At 40.2% G+C, this 19,730-nt stretch overlaps 1 protein-coding gene across 3 annotated transcripts in view; it reads left to right on the top strand.

Moving 5' to 3' along the window:
• The window catches only part of itpr2 (inositol 1,4,5-trisphosphate receptor, type 2), a 94,001-nt gene that overhangs the window by 72,998 nt on the left and 1,273 nt on the right, over window positions 1-19,730 (top strand). For all 3 annotated transcript variants that reach the window (XM_017690590.2, XM_037539905.1, XM_017690580.2), the window contains 11 exons: window positions 95-205; window positions 484-676; window positions 911-1,036; window positions 1,321-1,496; window positions 1,683-1,847; window positions 2,086-2,269; window positions 4,718-4,801; window positions 6,004-6,134; window positions 6,738-6,903; window positions 7,787-7,947; window positions 16,636-16,797. In XM_017690590.2, the coding sequence (XP_017546079.1) occupies window positions 95-205; window positions 484-676; window positions 911-1,036; window positions 1,321-1,496; window positions 1,683-1,847; window positions 2,086-2,269; window positions 4,718-4,801; window positions 6,004-6,134; window positions 6,738-6,903; window positions 7,787-7,947; window positions 16,636-16,797 (1,659 nt within the window). The remainder of the gene's footprint in view (window positions 1-94; window positions 206-483; window positions 677-910; window positions 1,037-1,320; window positions 1,497-1,682; window positions 1,848-2,085; window positions 2,270-4,717; window positions 4,802-6,003; window positions 6,135-6,737; window positions 6,904-7,786; window positions 7,948-16,635; window positions 16,798-19,730) is intronic.

Genomic DNA, 19,730 nt, shown 5'->3' with positions numbered 1-19,730 from the left:
AGACGTTCCTTATAGAGTAAATGGAAAGTGTTAGGAAGGTACTTGGCCTGACCTGAAGTGTGTTATGTTTTAAATCAGTGTTGTTGATTTCCAGTTGGCACGGCACAGAAAAGCGCTGCAGCAGAGTCTGAAGCCCGGCTCGGATGCGGACATCGAGGGAGAGGAATCGCTAAGATACTATGCCAAACACACTGCTCAGATCGAGGTACGCACACACGCATTTCCAGTTCATGAAGAAATGGTCTTTTCTGTGGAAAATCAGAGAAAACATTACTGGTCACTGTTTCATTAGTTTAGATCTTTTAATGGCTGTGCTGTCAGTCCAGATGCTGAGCTAATGGTGTGGAGTTAATCATGCAGGGCTACAAAGACGTTTTGAACTTTTACTTTGTCAATGGCCTCTTCTCTCTGAGTGATCTAAAAAGTGCAGTCTGATTCCCAACTGGTTGGAACTGATCACTGATGTGAGTGATTTGGTCTCAGATTGTGCGTCATGACCGCACCATGGAGCAGATTGTGTTCCCAGTGCCGAGCATCTGCGAGTACCTGACGGAGGAGTCCAAAGTGCGAGTCTTCACCAGTACAGAGAGGGATGACCAGGGCAGCAAGGTCAACCACTTCTTCCAGCAGTTTGAGGACCTCTACAATGAGATGTGGTGGCAAAAGAAAATGAGGAGTATGTCATTATTACTTCCATGAAAGACAAAAGACTCTCAGTTAAAATTGTGTTTGTTTGCATTTGACCCTTTAAAATGCAAGGACATGTACGTAGGTACATACATAACTTGCATATTAATTTCACATTCGTCAAAGCATAATTTGCAGTAGTAACTAAAAATTAGTAACTTAATAATTAGCCTGTAATTAAAGAGGATTAACTTGTTCTGTTTGTGTTTGTATGTGCACATAGATAATGTTGCTCTGTTCTGGGTATCGAAGCATATCTCTCTGTGGGGCAGTATCTCCTTTAACATGGCTGTGTTGGTCAACCTTGCTGTAGCTCTCTTCTACCCATTTGGGGATGATGAAGATGAAGGTACGTTCTCTTTTCCCCTTAATATCTTTGAACAACCAAATCCCAACTTCATCTACGTAATGAGAAGAATTTGAGTGTTCCTGAAGGGGTTGTCAAGAGAGAAACTGCAAAAGCACTAAACCCTCCCCACTATTCGCAGTAGATTATGTATTCGTTCAAGCACTAAAAGCTTCTTCACTGTTCAGAAAAGGCGCTGATGATTGCGTTTACAAGACGATGTGATGTTTTGTGCATTTCTTCACTTCGCAGCATGACTCTGATGGGTGTTTGTTTGTGTCTTCCAGGTGTCCTGCCCCCCTTCCTGTCTGTTCTGCTGTGGGTTGCCGTAGCAGTGAGCACATCCTTGCTATTCATCTTGCCCAGACAAGGGGGCATCCTGGCCTTTCTGGTCACAGTCATCCTCCGCTCCATATACACCATAGGCTTAGGTCCCACCCTGCTACTGCTTGGGGCAGCCAATGTAAGACTTCATATATTGCATATATACTTTTACTGTTTTGAAAGATTCTCAGACTGTCGAGCGATCAGGGCACAGACAAGTCTCATGTCTTATTTAGGAAGATTTTGTAACAAGTTACTTTGCTTTTTTAAACTCTCTTGGTCTTGACTGAGTGTGCTTTCCTCAGAATCTGATTTCTCTTCTCAGCTGCTGAATAACATTGTGTTCCTGGTGAGTTTTGTGGGGAACCAAGGCACGTTCACACGGGGCTACAAAGCAGTCATCATGGACGTGTTCTTCCTCCTCCACGTCACCTACGTCATTGTCTGCATGCTCGGCCTCTTCGTGCATGAGTTCTTCTACAGCATACTGGTACATAGAAGTCAGTCTTGAAACATAATTTTGAAAATACACACTTAACATATTAAAAAAAATCATTTTTGACAAAATTTTCTTTTCTGCAAGCTCCAAAGGGTTTCTGCAGACTGCCACACAATAATTTGTGTTGTCATTACTTTAGTTGTCGAACAGTAGTTTTATCATAACGATTTTATCTTCATATCATGCTCTATTTCTCAGATCCTTACAAATAGTTTCTATCTCTCTGTAGTTGTTTGATCTGGTACGCAGAGAGGAGACTCTGCTGAATGTGATGAGGAGTGTGACGAAGAATGGACGCTCCATCTTTCTCACCGCTGTACTGGCCATTATCCTGGTGTACCTCTTCTCCATCGTGGGCTTCCTTTTTCTCAAACAAGACTTCCTGATGCCTGTAGACCCCCTCCTTGCACAGAGTATGTACCAACTGTAGCAAACCAGATTACTCATTATTTTTATTAGAACTCTATTGTTTTTATTATAATCTGTTTATGGCAAGAAGATGTATTTCCAGTAAGCACTCTGGTTCCAACCTGAAGTCTATAATACTAGTGTTTGTTAACCCTTAGAAGTCTAGTTGTAATTATTGTTGTTTTTCCATTCATTACATGATGAATTATATAGGTGCTATTAGCTTTATAGCTACTAGATAATTAATTATCTAATAATACCACTTATATTAAATGCTACCTAATGAATCAGCTAGTTACTAGATGTGTGCTGACATTCAGTAATACAGTATATTGTGACATTCAGCACACAAAATTATTATTAGGGTCATTTTGAATTTTAGGCATTTTAGGCCAACAAGTTGCTGTTTCACCAGTCTTTTAAGACCATTGGAAAAACAGAGTTCGAGATTTATGAAGTTTGCTGTTACACTATACAAAGCACAATATTTAGAGATACACAAAAAGAATTGTGACATCTTGATGGTAAATTTTCACCTCGGCACAGCACAGCAGTCTTCATTAAGACCATTAAAAAAACAATATAAGAAATGAATGAAGATGGCTGTGCCTTTATAGAGAGCCCAGTATTTGGATATGCACAAAAAGAATCTTGAAATCATGATATTAAATATTCATTTCCGCACATGCAAACTGGCTGCCTAATGAACTACATGCACATTTGATTTTATGTTTTATTTTGACAGGTTTGTCTGTGGACTTTCTCTGTCTGTTTTGATGTCAAGAAATGATGTAAATGTGTTAGAAATGTAAAGGATGTTTTTCTCTTTCCACAAAAGACTGGGTACATAAACTTTCCATCCATCCAATAAATCCATTTTCTAAGCCGCTTCTCCGTCAGGGTCGCGGGTACATAAACTTTCATTAAATTTAAATCATAATAATAAATCATCACCACATGTGCTTATAAACACAAATGTAATATTGATTGGAAATTCTGAATCTGCATTTTTGACAAAATTTCTTATATTTTTCCCCACAATCTATGAGTGAGAAATAATTCCTACAAAATATTAAGGTTTAATGTAAAACAGTGTAGTGTAAGAGCTGTGACCCCCTGTGCACTCCAGCTGCGTGCCGTGCTATTGGTGACATCCCATGTGTTGTGCGTCGTCCCTTGTGTTGGAATTGCACACATGCAGACATGTTAGCGTGTGTGTGTGTGTATGTGTGCGTGTGTGTTTTGCTGGATTGTGAGACTGAGAGACCTGCTAGCACATGTGCACCTGTTGTGTAACGCAGCAGTGGCCACACTCCCTTATGTAATCTCCTCATCTGTGCACTGTGCTCCACAGCTCTGGCATTAGGGACAGCAGGAGCAAGCACACACCCACACACGCAGGCACATATACTGTGCACATGCATGATTGTGTATGAACTGGAACATCCTCTTCCTGCACCGCCACCGTGTCTGTGTGTACACAAGGAAAAAAATGAAATGGTTGGATAAAGCCTGAATTTGTCATTCCATGAAATGGTGACACCAAGATTTTAAAAATGTTAATATGAATGTCTCTTTGGTAGCATACAAAACTCAATATAATACAGACCAGTTTATCAGGAAAACAGTATCACAGTAAATAAAAACTATTTGTTTATCCAAAATAACTTCCATTCATTGACTACCCATATGACAAAAACATGTGCAGCAGTTATAACTTCAGTTTATTAGTTATCACACCGTAAAATAAACCTGGTTTGTTTTTAACGCTTAGAAGTCACAGTTAAAACCGATGAAAACATAAGCCTGGTGTAATTAGAAATTACATAGAGAACCTATGAATCTATAGCACATGTCCTCATACTTACAAAAGAAGACATTTTAAGATGATTTGGATGTGGTGTATACAAACTTGTTTTGCCAAAAATAAACCTTTTTTCCCCTGTTTTTGTCATTTTAATAGGCTAACAATATTAATAGGAAAACAAACGATAATAAAACGATAATAACTCAACTCCTAAGAATTAATGTTATTTTATTGTATTATTGACAAAGAAAACATGTACTTATTTATTTGTTTTTGTTTATTTATTTGTTTGTTTATTCATTCATTCATTCATTCATTCGTAAGTTCATCGCCGTTGTCTGAACAAAATCTCCAAAATGATAACTTTATAGGAGAAAGAAAATACTTCAATGGAACCAGACGTTTTTCCAAATAAGTCTGGCTTGTTTCTTTTGGTCCATTTATCATGAAATTTGAAACTGAAAAATGACAAAACTGAAAAATGACAAAAATGACACAACATGACACAAAACGAGACACAACAGCAGCAAGGTGTAACACTTGATGTCACCAAAACTTTCACTTGTCTTATGGGATTGAGTGTGGAGATGGAGGAGCTGTTTCTCAGTAATACTAACGCATGCTTTTTCGCTGATTCATGTGTCAGAGAGGGTGAAGGTGAACGAGGTTGCAGACCCTATGAGCTGTGTGCTGGAGGGCTGCCCTGGAGCCTCTTCTCTTTCTAACTTTGGTAAGCAAACAGTACTAATGAGCTATTAACTCATACTTCACTGTCTTCTTGCCTTTATGCTGTATTTTTCCTGACTGGTTAAATTGGGGTAGGCCTTATAGGAAACAATCATCATTTTTATATTATTTTTACTTGCACTGACACTAGTAAATAAACAGGAGTAAATCTATTTGTGGAGCTGTGTGCGTGAGTTTCAAGGTCCTAACTTAGTGGAGTAGTATTAGGCCAAGCTGCAGCCTGAATTTTGCTCTAGTTTGGTGTCACTGCATGACAAAAGAGTCAACATGTGGACACTGGGCAAAGTCATAATAGCTGCAGTTAAATTTCCTTAATATAATCACGAGCAGAAGCAGTAATGCCGTTCATTAAGCTATAGACAGCTTTGTAGCATGTACAGTTTTGAGAATTGGACTGGAGTGAGCTTCAAAAGGATTGAGCGGATTCAAAAGAGAGAAAGATGTTGAAAATGTTCTGTGGCTCTGTGCCGATCTCCTGCACTGCTGGGACAGTCAAGTATTTTTTTCCCCACGTGACACTACAGTGGTTCCCCATTTTTGTGTTGTGTGCGTCTCTCTCTGTCTGTGTATGAGGGTCTGTCATCTGTCTCTGGTCACTGAGGTTATAGAGTGAAAAATTCTGCAGTGTTGCTGAGGCGATGACCTGAGTGTATGTGTTTGAGTGAGTGTGTGAGGGGATGACTCATGTTCTTTATTCTGAGGGCCTCTGAGTCTCTGTAGATCACCTGTGCATCTGGGTGCCCACACGTGCTCTCACTCTCTCTCCCTCTCTCTCTCACTCCCACACTCTCTCTCTCTCTCGCTCTCTCTCTCTCTCTCTCTCTCTCTCTCTCTCTCTCTCCCTCTTTCTCACTGTCTCTCCACTCCTGCCCCCCCCCCTTTCATTCCTTCACCTTCCATATTTTAATACTACCAGGTTTTATATCTTTGTCCATCTTTATCTCATTCAGCTGTACAACTCTCGTCTTACTCCCATCTTTCTTTCTGAACTGGATCTTTAAAAAGTACTTGGTCAGCTATGATTCTTTGCAAGTCATACAATTCATATTTCAAGCAGTGTAACAAGCTAATTTGAGATGACATTTACGCTGCTTTGTCTGACTTTATTTACACAGTAAACTTATATATAAACAAATACCTTTCAAAATATTCGTACGTGTGAGTGTGTGTCTGTCTGTTCTCCAGGGGAGAAAGAGGATGAGGAAGAAATGGAACGAGTATGTGAAACTCTGCTCATGTGTATTGTAACGGTGTTGAACCATGGGCTGCGGAACGGAGGCGGCATCGCTGACATTCTTCGCAAGCCCTCGAAAGACGTAAGAGACAACATTCCTTCAAAGCAAAAGCACAATTTTTTTTGAAAACTTGTACCAGTAAAAGCATTCAGCCTAAAACTTGCTACTGTAATGTGTCTATTGTGTATTTGTATTTCTACACACTGTAAATGTAAATGGATTTAAATATCATTGCTTTTGTGTGAACACCATATGCCTTAGTTTTGTGCACAACTTCAAAAAGTAACTTCAAAAGCTCCAGCTACCATTTGTAATGTATGTATGTAGATTTTAAAATTTAAGTTAAAAAATGCATGGTGTGTCCAAATTCAGTGAGTAATCATGTTAAATAAACATGATCTCTATATTGACCAAAATAATCATGATTATAATTTTTGCCATAATTGAGCTGCCCTACTCTGTGGTAGTCCTGTAGGGGTCCTGACCATTAAAGAACAAAGTGAAAAGGGGCTCACAAACAACGCAGAGAAATGTAAATGGAATTTGTTTTTGGATAGTTTGTGTGCGTTTGCTTAATCATGGGTGTGTACTTGGTCTAGGCTACTGTTAAAACCTTAAAGAAGTATATGAGCACAAAATCCACCTCCTCTCATTTTGTACCTCACTCATCCTCACCCTCGGTAGGAGCCTATGTTTGCAGCTCGTGTGGTGTATGACCTGCTGTTCTTCTTCATTGTCATCATCATTGTGCTGAACCTCATCTTTGGTGTGATCATCGACACGTTTGCTGACCTGAGGAGTGAGAAGCAGGGCAAAGAGGAGGTTCTGAAGACCAGCTGCTTCATCTGTGGTAGGTCTCAAGACTGGAAAGTTGTCAAAATAACACTGACGGATGCAGACGCAGACTAACATTACTAGCAAAAGTTCGGTCTGAACCTGCACAGTTGACACAATTAGGATGGCAGTCGCAATATCAACTAACTTATATTAACAGTAATTAACTAGTAAGTTCAACTTCAGTTATCATTTTGTGGATAGGAGCGGAGAAAACAAACATTTATAAGGCTTATTGCAGAATCTCTTCACAGGCACAGTGGATGGTTTAAGGCTCATTTCATTCCTTTTCATTTCAGTTTTCAGTTTTTTCAAAAATAAAATCCAGCTTTATGTACCTCCATTGCTGCCTTCCTCAAATCTCACTCACTGTTCATACAGCCTCATAGGGGTCAGGAGTCATGACGCTGCTGTAGCTGGGAATCCTTGATTTACTATTATTTGGTGCTAAGTGATTGCTGCAGACCACTGCTGGTAAAGCAACACTCTCCCTAGTTAATTGAGCCACACAGAATCTTTTCTTTTTTTTACTCATGTTTTTTTTTTTTTTTAACATTGTGAAACAGAAAGTTGAAAGTGCAAACACAAACCCCTTGATAGAGAATTTACATCAAATGTAAATGTAATGCAGTACATAACTAGCTATGTAACTAATTATGCAATGACTTAATCACATACAGTAATAATAATAATTTGTCTATAATAAATTGACCATGGTTGGTTGGCTGCACCTGTAGTGGTTGTAGTTACGTTTGTGAATCATGGCTATGTAGCTATGACAGATTGAAGCTGAAGCTGAAACTAAAGCAGACTGACCTGTGTGGTAACAGAAAACCTGTCAGTGAAGCAGCATTGGGTTGTTTTTGGTGTTTTGATGAGTGGTCTGTGCACTCTTGCAGGACTCGAGAGAGACAAGTTTGACAACAAGACAGTGTCTTTCGAGGAGCACATCAAGTCTGAGCACAACATGTGGCACTACCTGTATTTCCTGGTGTTGGTGCGAGTGAAGGACCCCACTGAGTACACAGGTCCTGAAAGCTACGTGGCCCAGATGATCAAGGTCAGTCACTGACGTTTGGCATAAAATGACTGAATTCCTTTTCTGTGGTTTGTCCCTTCTTCAGTTTGATCCTGTGCGTTTACACACGGACACGCTAGCCATCAAAAGTTTGAGGACGCTAGGGCTCCAGACTAACCTTTTTCTCCAGAAACATCTCCAAAAATCTTCACATCTTAATTCTCTTGAGCTTTTGCACTGTGTTCAAGTTTGCTTGCCATGATTCTTAAAATGTTTATCTATTAATACAGGAATGCTGTTGCTCTTCAGAACCAGCTTGCTTTGTAAAGGGGAAAGAAATAGCTTGTAAACAGCAATTATGAATAATTATTAACATTCGATGCATCATCAGAGAGTCCGTAAAACTCCAACATACGTTTAACATTTACAACGTTTAGCAGACATTCTTATCCAGAGTGACTGATATTACATAGGAATTCCAATAGACTGGCTAATGACAATAGCATCATGTTAGCAGTAGTGAAAAGCTTTCCAGTACCCATTTCATGACCCATGTGTTTTGCCAAACTTCTCCCCTTTTGATGTAAATTGGGCAGTTCTAATCTTGGGTGACAAGTGATTATAAAAGCAGGATCACAAAAATATGATTTGTCCCACCAACACAGCGTTAACAAAATTGTGTTTCCCTATGGTCTCTCTGTTGGCAGCAGAAAAAGAAAGCTAACAATGCACACAAACTAGCCTAGTAAGCAAAACTGTGATCTATCAAACTTCCTTATCTGTCTGTCTGTGATCTGTTTGTTCATTTATCCCTACATCCATTTCTTTTGTCTGTCCATCTGTCTGTCTGTTTGTCAGGTCATTTGTTTGTCTGTTCATCCTTTGTCCATCTGTATAAAAGCTGGGTAATATTTTTATTTTTTTTAACCACAGAGATAGCAGGGGTAGTTTACAACATGACCTGCGTATGTAGAGCCCATTTCACTTCCTGTTTGTACCATTGTGTTTTGTGTTTTCCTGCTTCAGTAATGAAGCGGTCTGGGAGTGCTATCAAGTATACATGCTCATCTGAATATTAGGTCTGATCAACTGTTTGAGTAGTATTTTAATCATTTTAATTTCTTTTTTGAATTCAAACTTGCTAGATATGTAACATAACACTCAGTTGTAGTATCATACAAGCCATTTAAAAAAATCATTATCAGTATCATACAAAATCATTTATTGAATATTGCATATTAAAACACTCTCTGTTAATGGGTAGTGTAATAATGTGTGTTTTCAGACAGGTTTTAGTAAACCGCCACATTTGCAGGGATTTTTTAATGTTCTCTTCATGAGCCTAACTATTAATGCAGCAGACAAAACAAGATGCTACCTCTATGTATTAATACACTTCTATTATGCTGCAAGTAGCTGAATATGCATATATGTGCAGTAAAAGCTGTGTGTGCATGTGTACACGCATGACCTGCTCATGCCGTCTCACCATGCGTACGTGTCCTGGTGATTAATCACTGCTTAAAGAGGTAGCTGATCTTATGCTAGTGAATGAAGGTCTGGAGAGAATGAGATTAACTCACTCCTTACTTGTCAGCCTGTTCTGTGGGGATTGAAAATGACATCTTTTAATCGACTAGTTGCTGCTTTCAGAAGTAGAATTGTGTTGCTATTCAGTATTTATCCTAAAGAAGTCTATTGATTTTTCAAAATGTATGCATAATTATGCAGTTAGGATGTCAACAAAGCCATTCAAATTGGTTTAATGTGAAATGCACTGCTCTAGGGAAAGTTCACTGTGGTGGTGAACCAGACATCTGAAGTGTGGCTTAAAGCTACCTCAGAGAAAAGTTATTACATGAAAAAGTCCCATTAACCACATAAGCCACATTGTTTTACAATAGCTTTAAAAGAAATAAGGTGGAGTGGTACATGTAGGTTATTGTAAGGCAAAAAAGTACCCAAAGAATTTTTACAACTCCTTTATCATTATTACCTTCAAAAGACATGAGTAGATTCACTAGTTGTTTTGGTTAGCAAATAAATGGCTACTGATGTTGTAAACATTATGACCTCTGGTTCCTATACTGCTCTAAATATATCCAAACTGGCAAGTTTCTCTACAATGAACCATTTACAGTCAAACCACTCTGGATGACATTGTTTACATCTCAACCATTAAATTATACAGAAATGTAGGAAAACCATGGGAATTCCTCTTTAACTGGTTCTACATTTGCACATACTTTGCCTTCTTTAGTGCTGAAGTTCTCCCATATGCTAACTTTTGCTTTGCAAAAGTAAGAAACTTCAGTGGAATGACCTGGTGGGTTGTCTTAAGTAGGTATAGAAGATGAAAAGAGAAAACATAGTTTTTTTGCTTGTTTAATGTGTAGAATATGAGTTCATACGTATATGAACAGTGTTATGGTGGGTGGATGTCTCATATTGTTAGTGTGGGAGATAAATTGTCACTTCACACAGTAAGGCTTTTATGTAAGCTGTTAAGATGTGACAGATCTAAACACTGAAAAAGCAGTGCTAATTTCTTACTTAAATTGGAAGTCACTGGGAAAAAAATTGTAAGCCTGATGTATAGAATAGACACAACCTCATGTCTGTAGTCATTTGTGTTCTGTTTTTCAAAGAAATCTGCAGGGCTATTTCTGAGTGCTGGTCTCTGATCTTGACTTAATAAAGAAGCAATTTGCTCAGTTGTTTTCATTTTTTTTTGTTTGTTTATTTATTCTTTGTTTTACCAAATTTGTAATTAAGGATACAATTAAAATGATCGAAAACGACTATGAATAAATCTTACAATGGCATATATGAAAGTTGTATGCTAAGTACATTTAAGAATGTTTTATTGTTTTCCGGTGAGATGTGAGGTTTTCCCATTATTTTTGAAATTTTTCGTAGTATATATAACTGGTGTGTGTGTGTGTGTGTGTGTGTGTGTGTGTGTGTGTGTGTATTCTGCAGAATACATACACACGCGTGCATGCGAACACACCACATACACCATACGCACACAATGAGACAATGAGAGACTGGTGTGTGTGTGTGTGTGTGTGTGTGTGTGTGTGTGTGTGTGTGTGTGTGTGTATTCTGCAGAATACATACACACGCGTGCATGCGAACACACCACATACACCATACGCACACAATGAGACAATGAGAGACTGGTGTGTGTGTGTGTGTGTGTGTGTGTGTGTGTGTGTGTGTGTGTGTGAGAGAGAGAGTGTGTTAATTATCACACAGACTGGAGAGAGTGAGCAGGTACTGCAGCAGCCACAGCAGTGTTATGTAAGCCATCTCAAGTGGCCCGCTAATAGCTCAGCCCTTCCTCACACGTGCTCTCCTGTCCCACACACACACACACACACACACACACACACACACACACACACACACACACACACACACACACACTCTGTCTCTCTCTTTCTCTCTCAGACACACTCACACTCACTCACACACACCCCTGCCCAGCCACTCATTATCACACAGTGAGTCAGGCATCTCCTAGGCAACACCATCGTCATGCACCGTTGGCAGCAGCAGGTGGGGGAGGGGGAAGACGCTGGGCCCCTGGACTCGTGATCACCCGCACAGTGCAAAGGTCACTGACTCCCAATGGGATATCTCTCACTCTCTCATTTGTTCTCTCTCTCTCTCTCTCTCTCTCTCTCTCTCTCTCTCTCTCTCTCTCTCTCTCTCTCTCTCTCTCTCTCTCTCTCTCTCTCTCTCTCTCTCTCTCTCTCTGCACCTTCATTGTAAGTTCCTGAGAGCCTCACTCTGAATTCTTGGAGCCAAGAACTGTGCATTTGTGTTTATGTAGACATGCATGTAGCTGACTGCTGGAGTGAATGCTGATCCTGGTCCTGCTAATCAAACTGATTATGGCAATCATGCTGCTATTTCCAGGGCTGGTTTGATGACAGTGCGCTGTAGGTGCTTTTCCATTGAAAACGTGAGCAAAAACTCGACTGTGATTATGGAGTCTGTCTGTTCAGCTGGCATACAAGTGTTAATAGCACTTTGATGGAGGCTGGACTTTTAGGCTTTTTATCAGCCATTGAAATGTGTCTGTCTCATGTGATATCACTGCATGAGCGCACCACCATTTCCCCCCTTCTGCATGTGGTACTACTTGTTGATGTGTGACACTAAAATTAAACGATGTTTATCAGATTGGTAAGTGATACTTTTAACATCAACGTTTACTTAGCATAAGGCGTCAAAACTAAATAGTTCTATTTAACACAGTCATTACACTGCAGAGCACTCAGATCCCTGGCTAATATTTACTGAGCTAAGCTAACTGCTCTAGTAATGTGTAGGTCACTGCACGTTATACACATATGGTAGTTTCAAAAGGGTTCCTAAACAAATTGTTTAAAATTCCCCGAACAGGGAAACAAGCCTCGATTTCCCTCATGTGGGACTGTGACAGTGTGCTATATGTATATGAGACCTCAAACCTTTTCTTCTGTGCTGTCAACATAGGCAATCACAGTTCAACAGTGGACGTTTTGATAAATTAAGTCCCTCACATAATCCAGCATTTTGGTCAAAGTAATACAGAGCAATACATGTTACATTAATGACTCACAAAAGCATATTTAATGTGTTGCAAATAATATACAGTTGCAGTATACAGCAATATTGCATCCATATTGCACAGCCCTATTGTTAATTTTAAGGAGGCACTTGTTCACACATACAGTGGGCTTATACCAATTATTCTTGCCATTTGCAACCAAGTTTTACAGTCACCCCTTGGGTAAAGAGTCAAATCACCAGCTTTACTTTGTTTAATATACACATAATTTGTAAAACACCATGTTGCATTTACTTATCTCTAAGGGAAAAAAAAGACTTGACAGTTGTCCTTGAGATGTGCCACGGCTTCTGTGCTGCATCTGGGACGCAGCTCTGCTCGCACACGCTGTGTGAACACGCTAACCTGTTAACTAGGGCAAAAAAGCAAGACATTCTGTATCACTTGTGGAGTTCTATAAATAATTTTGAAACAGCTATGAAACTAATATGTGTTTTACCAATGTATGTGTGGGCCTTCATATGGGCTCTTAAGATGACAGTATCCTCAGACAGATTTCAGACATGAAATCGAGCTATTGATGAACACACTGTTGGAAATATACTTAAACACTGTGCACTGGGCTTGGGCAGTAGGGTGATGTAATCGGATATTGTTGATGGTTGACAAGACGATGGAGAAGTATAAAGTGCAATAATCACTGTTTTGGGAAAAATACTGAGAAATAATAAGACTAATATTATTTTTAGATACCACCCAGGCCTACAGTACACATCTTGGCACCACTAGAGGCTCCAGGTAGTGATGCAGGCAACTATGTTACATCATGTAGAATGGTCACAGTCAGGGGTAGGTCTCAAATGATGTGGTGTTTAGGGGATCTTTTAAGCAAGCTGCACTCAGTGCACAACTTGTTTTTGATGAAAAGGGTTTTGTAGTGCTTCCAAATAGTTTTAAGCATACTGCTAGCTTAAAGGCTCACAGGGTTAAAAGATGCCCAAATACTAATGCAGTATTAGTAGAGTTAGTGGCTGGCTCTGGAATGATTCAGTACCAAACAAATTTCCGGCATGCAGAGTGGGGTCTCATGTCCCTTTTGAGTTAAGATGCTTTGCGGCTCTCTGGGAGAAGCTTAAATCTTCAGTCTTGCTATTAAAGGGCTATATCAGATGTTTCACAGTTCAAAGATGTATTAAAACTACTATCAGATACTTCCCATGTCCACGTCCACGTGTGCGTGTGTGTGTGTGTGTGTGTGTGTCTTCAGCGGGATTTCCGCAATACCTTTGCTGCTCCCCAGAGCCCAAGCTTACTGCAGTAGTGGAAGGGAGTGAAAGTTAATGAAGACTTCCAGTCCCTCATACTCTCATTGTAGTCTGTGCAGCAGTCTCCTCTCAGCAGCATAGCACCATCCATCTGAGCTTCCTGATAAAATCCAGACAATCCTGCAGAGGTGCTGCTCCGCATACTAAACAATTAGGCATATCCTTTTTTGCCCCTGATCCCAATCCAAGTCCTTCATTTGTAAGTATTGACCGATACTAATCTGTTATTGGTACAGTTCTATGCACGAGTTTGGGCACCCCTGCCTGGATTACATGTTTTATTGATTTTAAGTGAGGCGAAATTAACAACCTCGGCAATTAACAACCTTACCTTACGGAAATTAACAACCTTACCTTACATCGTCTTAACTTTAAAAAATGCTACTTGTGGCATTTGCAAAAATTGATATCCTTACATTTGTAAATTCTCAGAAGTCAAGATGTTTGGCTTTATTTGACTCAGGAGGACTGGTTAAGCAGGTAAAGAATGGTCATTAGGAATTGTCTGCTAACAACAGTTCTCGACTCTACCTCTTCACACCTGTTCTGGCTACTTCAGTAACCACAGGTTTCTCTAAGCAGCTGGCCCGAAGATCTGAAAATAAAGCTAGTTGATGCCTACAAAGCAGAAAAGGTCTTAAAAAGATATGAGAGCACTTCCAGCTTGCATTTTCCGTTATCCAAAATAGCTTTAAGAATTGGCGGGTAAGGGGAGCTGTGGAACTGCACTATCTAGCAGTCCAAGAAAATTCTCAGAATGCTGAAAGAAAGCAAAGCAAAATTTCTGCTAATTTCTCCTCATTGCCTTACATGACAGCTTTTCACAGAAAGCCTGTCACCCTGATTCCAAGAGTTATCATGTGAGCCTTTTGTGCAGTTCACCCCCAAAACCACCACAGCTGTATTCCATGTTAAATTAATTAATCAGAACTGACTTGATTTTAAACTATGCTGGCGTGAGCTGTGTCGACTGTCTGTCTCTGTGTTTTCCTTCGTGAGCCGGCAGAAAGAAGGCTGTTGTTTTTGTTGTTTGCCTTTCTTGTCCCCCTACCCCACCCCCTCAAGTCCTCGGGCATCTTGAGGGTGTGAGGGCTGCAGAATGGGCCGATTCATTAGTATCAGCGGTCACAGTCTGCGTTCTGTTCTCCTGTCCCTGTTTAACCCAGCCCTCGAGGCCTCCTCTCTCAATGCCTCTAATGTGGACTTCAGTTCCCATAATGCACCATGGCTCAAAACTAATGAAGGGCAATTTTCATGTAAACGTCTAATGTAAATGTTCCATTTATTGGACACTGAAAGCCGGAAAAGAAAGCGGGCCTGTGGCAGTGCAGTTCAGATGCGGGGCTTGAGAGAGGAAGTCAGTGTTCCACTTGTGTCACGGGGGTTTGGCATGGAAATCCAAAAAAAGACCAGATAATGATATTAAGAAGAGCATCATGATGTTAGTAGCTCCTTTATCTGTGCGTGTGTGTATGTGTGTGAGAGAATGTAAAAATTATCTTTGTTTAGTCACAAAAGGTATGAATTGAGTGTACATGCTTTTGTGTGTGTGTGTGTGTGTGTGTGTGTGTGTGTGTGTGTCTGTCTGTCTGTGTGTGAGATTGCATAAGCGACTCTCTGTTCCCGCTTCTGAAGATGGTCACATCCTGGAACTCGCAGCACCTTTGCAGTGCTCACATCAGCCTGGCTGTGAAAAGCACCTTACATAACTGCATCTGATGAGTGGCTCAGCCATCTCGGTGTTACCTCCTTCTTATCACACTGTCCATCCACCCCCTGCTCACACACACACATACGCACGCATACTCACATGTACAATAGACGGTCACATTAGTGTTTGTACAAATAAGTAAACATTTATCCACGGCATGTAAGCCTGTGCACAAAGACAGACTGTGACATTATTATCTTAAAAGAAAAGTGACGTCAGGCATCTCTTCATTTGTAGTTCCTGGTCTTGTGGTTAATTATTAGATAATTTCACCCCTTAAGCCTGGCCCGCACAACTGGACAATCAGGCTGATTTTAAGGCCCCTTTGCAACTCCAATAATAATAATTCCAAAAGGTCTCCAAGTTTCAGGCTGGCATTAAATCGTTGTCCAGATTTTCCTGTGATGTGGGGTGTGTTTAATCCAGTCTTTACCCCTCCTATCTAGTCCAGTTTTGGCTGCCCTATTATATACAGTTTTACAGTTCAGCATTCTGTATTATGAGTTGAACTCATATGAAACACAATGTTCATGTCATACGAGTAAGACCATTAAGTAATGGGAGCCAAGATAATGGAAGGACAAAATCACATCTTAATTGATATTAAAAAAAAAAAACAAATACAACATGTTTTCTTATGCTTTTAAACTGTTAAATGCACACATAACATAGACATATCAGTGGAAGTCACTGTGTAACATAAACCTCAGTTTGGATTTAAAAAACCTGCAGTGATTAACAACTGAATAATATGTTTAAGGTGTTAAACTGTCAGTGGTTCAGACATGTGCTACAGAACTTTGTTCTGCAGCACGTCTACCACTTTTTCTGATTAATATTTAACTTTCTCTCCCTCTCTGTGTCTCTCTCTGTGTCTCTCTCTCCCTCTCTTTCTCTCCCTCTCTCTCGCTCTCTCGCTCTCTCTGTGTGTCTCGCTCTCGCTCTCCCTCTGTCTCTCTGTGTCTCTCGCTCTCTCTCTTTCTCTCTCTCTCTCTCTCTCGCTCTCTCTCTCGCTCTCGCTCTCTCTCTCTCTCTCTCTCTCGCTCTCTCTCGCTCTCTCGATCTCTCTGTGTGTCTCTTGCTCTCTCTCTCTCTCTCTCGCTCTCTCTCTCGCTCTCGCTCTCTCTCAGGAGAAGAATTTGGACTGGTTTCCTCGGATGCGGGCCATGTCTCTGGTGAGCAGTGAGGGTGAGAGTGAGCAGAATGAAATGCGCTCACTGCAGGAGAAGCTCGACACCACAGTCACGCTTGTATCACAGCTCTCTGCCCAGCTGGCTGAACTCAAAGAGCAGGTAAGGCACACGTTCACATCACTCTGCAGTCTGCAGTTCTCCAACTCACGCTCTAATCTCCCAGAGCAATAGGCCTCAGCACTCAGTAGAACAGGTTTGTAATGCACACGAAAGAGCATAGAGAAGTATAGATCACTCTCACAGTAGAATATCCTTCTACCTGGGAGGCCCTGCTGTTTGACTACATCGCTAATGGAGCATCCCAGAGCCCTGCAGCACTCTAGCTTCTGGAGACGCATCCTGTTTCCTCAGTCACCTGCCTGCCCTGCATGTGATCCCTCACAAACAACACTGGCCTTGTTAGTGATCCCCAGCAGGGAGAAGTGGGCCTGGTTTTTAAATGGGGTGATGTTATGAAAACTTTGGCAAAACAGAACCATGAATCTGCCTCTACTTCTGTTTCTGGAATTATCATTCAACACGATAGTTGTTGTTAAGGGTGCACCAAAATGGAATTTCTGGGCTTTGTTGTTGCCAGCTCCAGCAAGAATAAACATTACTTTAGCTTTTCACACTCAATAGATCATGTACAGTCACATGAAGAAGTAAGTGCACTCTATGAAAGTAAGTACACTCTCTTCAACAAATTTGTAAATACAGATATCAAGTCTTCATTTTAACAGTATTGATAGATAAAGGTGATATAATTTAACATGTGACATTTAGAATTAACATATTTATCATCCTTTATATAATTGAAATAAACAGTAATGCAGTTTTATGTGGAAAATATAAGTACATAAGTCCCTCCCCTATATATCACTACTTCATCGTATCAATTTGAAATAAGGTGAAGCTGAGAATATCTGCTCTGGTTTGCTGTTTTGTATTGGAGTGTGCTGTATCATTATGACTAGATCAGAACAGCTCTTCGAGGCCTTCAGAAAGAAAGTTGTAGATGTTTGTGAATCTGGCAAGGTCATCTACAAGTGGAGAAGATTTAAGACCATTGCCAGCTTGTTCAGGCCAGGCCGTCCCAGCAAATATAACCTGAGAGCAGACCATAATGTGCTAAAAGAACACACTAGGAACCCCAAAATTGAATCACAGAATCTCCAGCTGGGTTTTGTGACTGTTGATGTGAGAGTGTGTGAATCTCCTCTGCTGAAAACCTCCACAGACCTTTTCACTCATATTTACAACATATTTAGATTTTCCATTTATCAGTGACTATCTGTCAGCTGCTGATATATTAGGTACCCCTGGTTGCTGCTAACTCTTTGGACAACATTGAACAGCATACATATAGATATTGACTTTATGGTGGAGCCTGTCTGTCAAGTTAGGCAGTCATACCCAGTAAGCAGGGGATGGGCTGTATGTTGAGTTCTGCCAGCAGCCCTTTTGATTCCTGGTGGTCACGCGCCGAGGCCTGACTGTAACTCCCCTGGCCATTCTAGATGTTAAGTAACTTATTAAAGCGATTTCTGTCTCAGTGGCCAGGCCTAATTAAACAGACCTTCCTCACCTCTCTGCTACAGCCCTGCTGAATTACAGCTCAACCAGAGCAGGCAGGACAGCGAAAGTGCCCAGCAGAGTATGAGCTCCATGTCCATGCACATACTGTACATTCCAGGACTGCACAGTTCTGCAGTGTTTACTGACGGCTCGCAGATCCCCCATGCATGTTTAATGAATATTTAGGCAAACCCACAAGCAACCTGACTTCACTGACACAGAAAATGATCTGCAGTTGTATACATAGTGCATGAAAACTTTGCATCTCTGATCCCATAATAAGGTTTTCATAACATGATCATGTTCTATCCTTCATTCTTTTTAGTCACAAAACAAATTCAGACTTTTGTTTTTATATGAAGTGCAGTTAGAATAAGACAGGTTAAAAGTCCAACGATACTAGCTGATAATGCTAGCCTCCTCCTATTTTTTAGGGTAAATAGATGGCTGGTGAGTTTTAAAACGGCTAATCAGATTAGTGATAATTTTTGTTTATTTATTTATTTATTTTATACCATTTGAAAATACCAGCTGATCTTTTATTTTATGATAAACCAATGGACCGAAAATGGTTCCAAGTGACTTGGAATAAAATCTTGTTGCATTAACATATAAGAACCCTTTTTTCCTTTTCCTGTAGAGTTACTGTTTCTGAGGTAAAAGATTGGGTTACCAAAGCCTGTCACTAAAAACAAAAAAAGCTTGAAGCATTTGCCTTTCAAAATGTATACTGGTCCATTTGTCATGTCATGTTTGCACTAGGGTTTGCACACAACTATTAATTCTAACAAGTTCACTAGTCATTTGGCAAAATGAGTTGTATAGTTGTCATTATCTTGGTGTTTCAGTATTAATAGCTAGCTTGCTAATAGGGGTTGGAGCTACTGGCACATGCTGCTGTTTGAAGTGTCTGAATTTCCCACGGAAGTACACAGACTGTCTGATGTAAACTGCACACTAAACTCACCACAGGCCTCAAAATCTCACTTTACACTATCCACTGTCTATGCTTGTGGTTTTATCAGCCTGGTGGGAAGCTAAATTCAGAGCTTGAACTACCAAACATTCACTTTATCTGATTTTTTTTTTTGTATATCTGTCAAATAGCTTCTTAGTGTCAAAGTCAGAGGTTCTCAGAACATCCACAGTCTAGCTTATGAGGCTGCATTTCAGCATCAGCAGTTCACTGCTTGTAGTGGAATTGGTTTCATCTTATGTAGTATTTCCAGTTCTTGTTCTAGATGTTCCAAACCTTCTTATTTTTATTGCTTTTTTTGCAAGCATATTTTCCATCCAAGTGTTCTTGTGTACAGATTGATCTTTATGGATGTTGAGCTGTGTGTAGTCTATGCTCTTGGAATGAGCTTTTTATTATAACTTACCTCTCCTGTAATGAAAGACATTTTAAAATGTATTCTATTCCTGCAAGAGTCATGTTTTCAGACTTCAAAGACCTGAAGATCTAAAAGAAATTT

The sequence above is a fragment of the Pygocentrus nattereri genome, chromosome 7 (assembly GCF_015220715.1).
Source record: "Pygocentrus nattereri isolate fPygNat1 chromosome 7, fPygNat1.pri, whole genome shotgun sequence".
NCBI classification, from domain to species: Eukaryota; Metazoa; Chordata; class Actinopteri; order Characiformes; family Serrasalmidae; genus Pygocentrus; species Pygocentrus nattereri.
The sequence above is the reverse complement of the archived record's forward strand: the minus strand, read 5'-3'. Positions and strand labels throughout refer to the sequence as shown.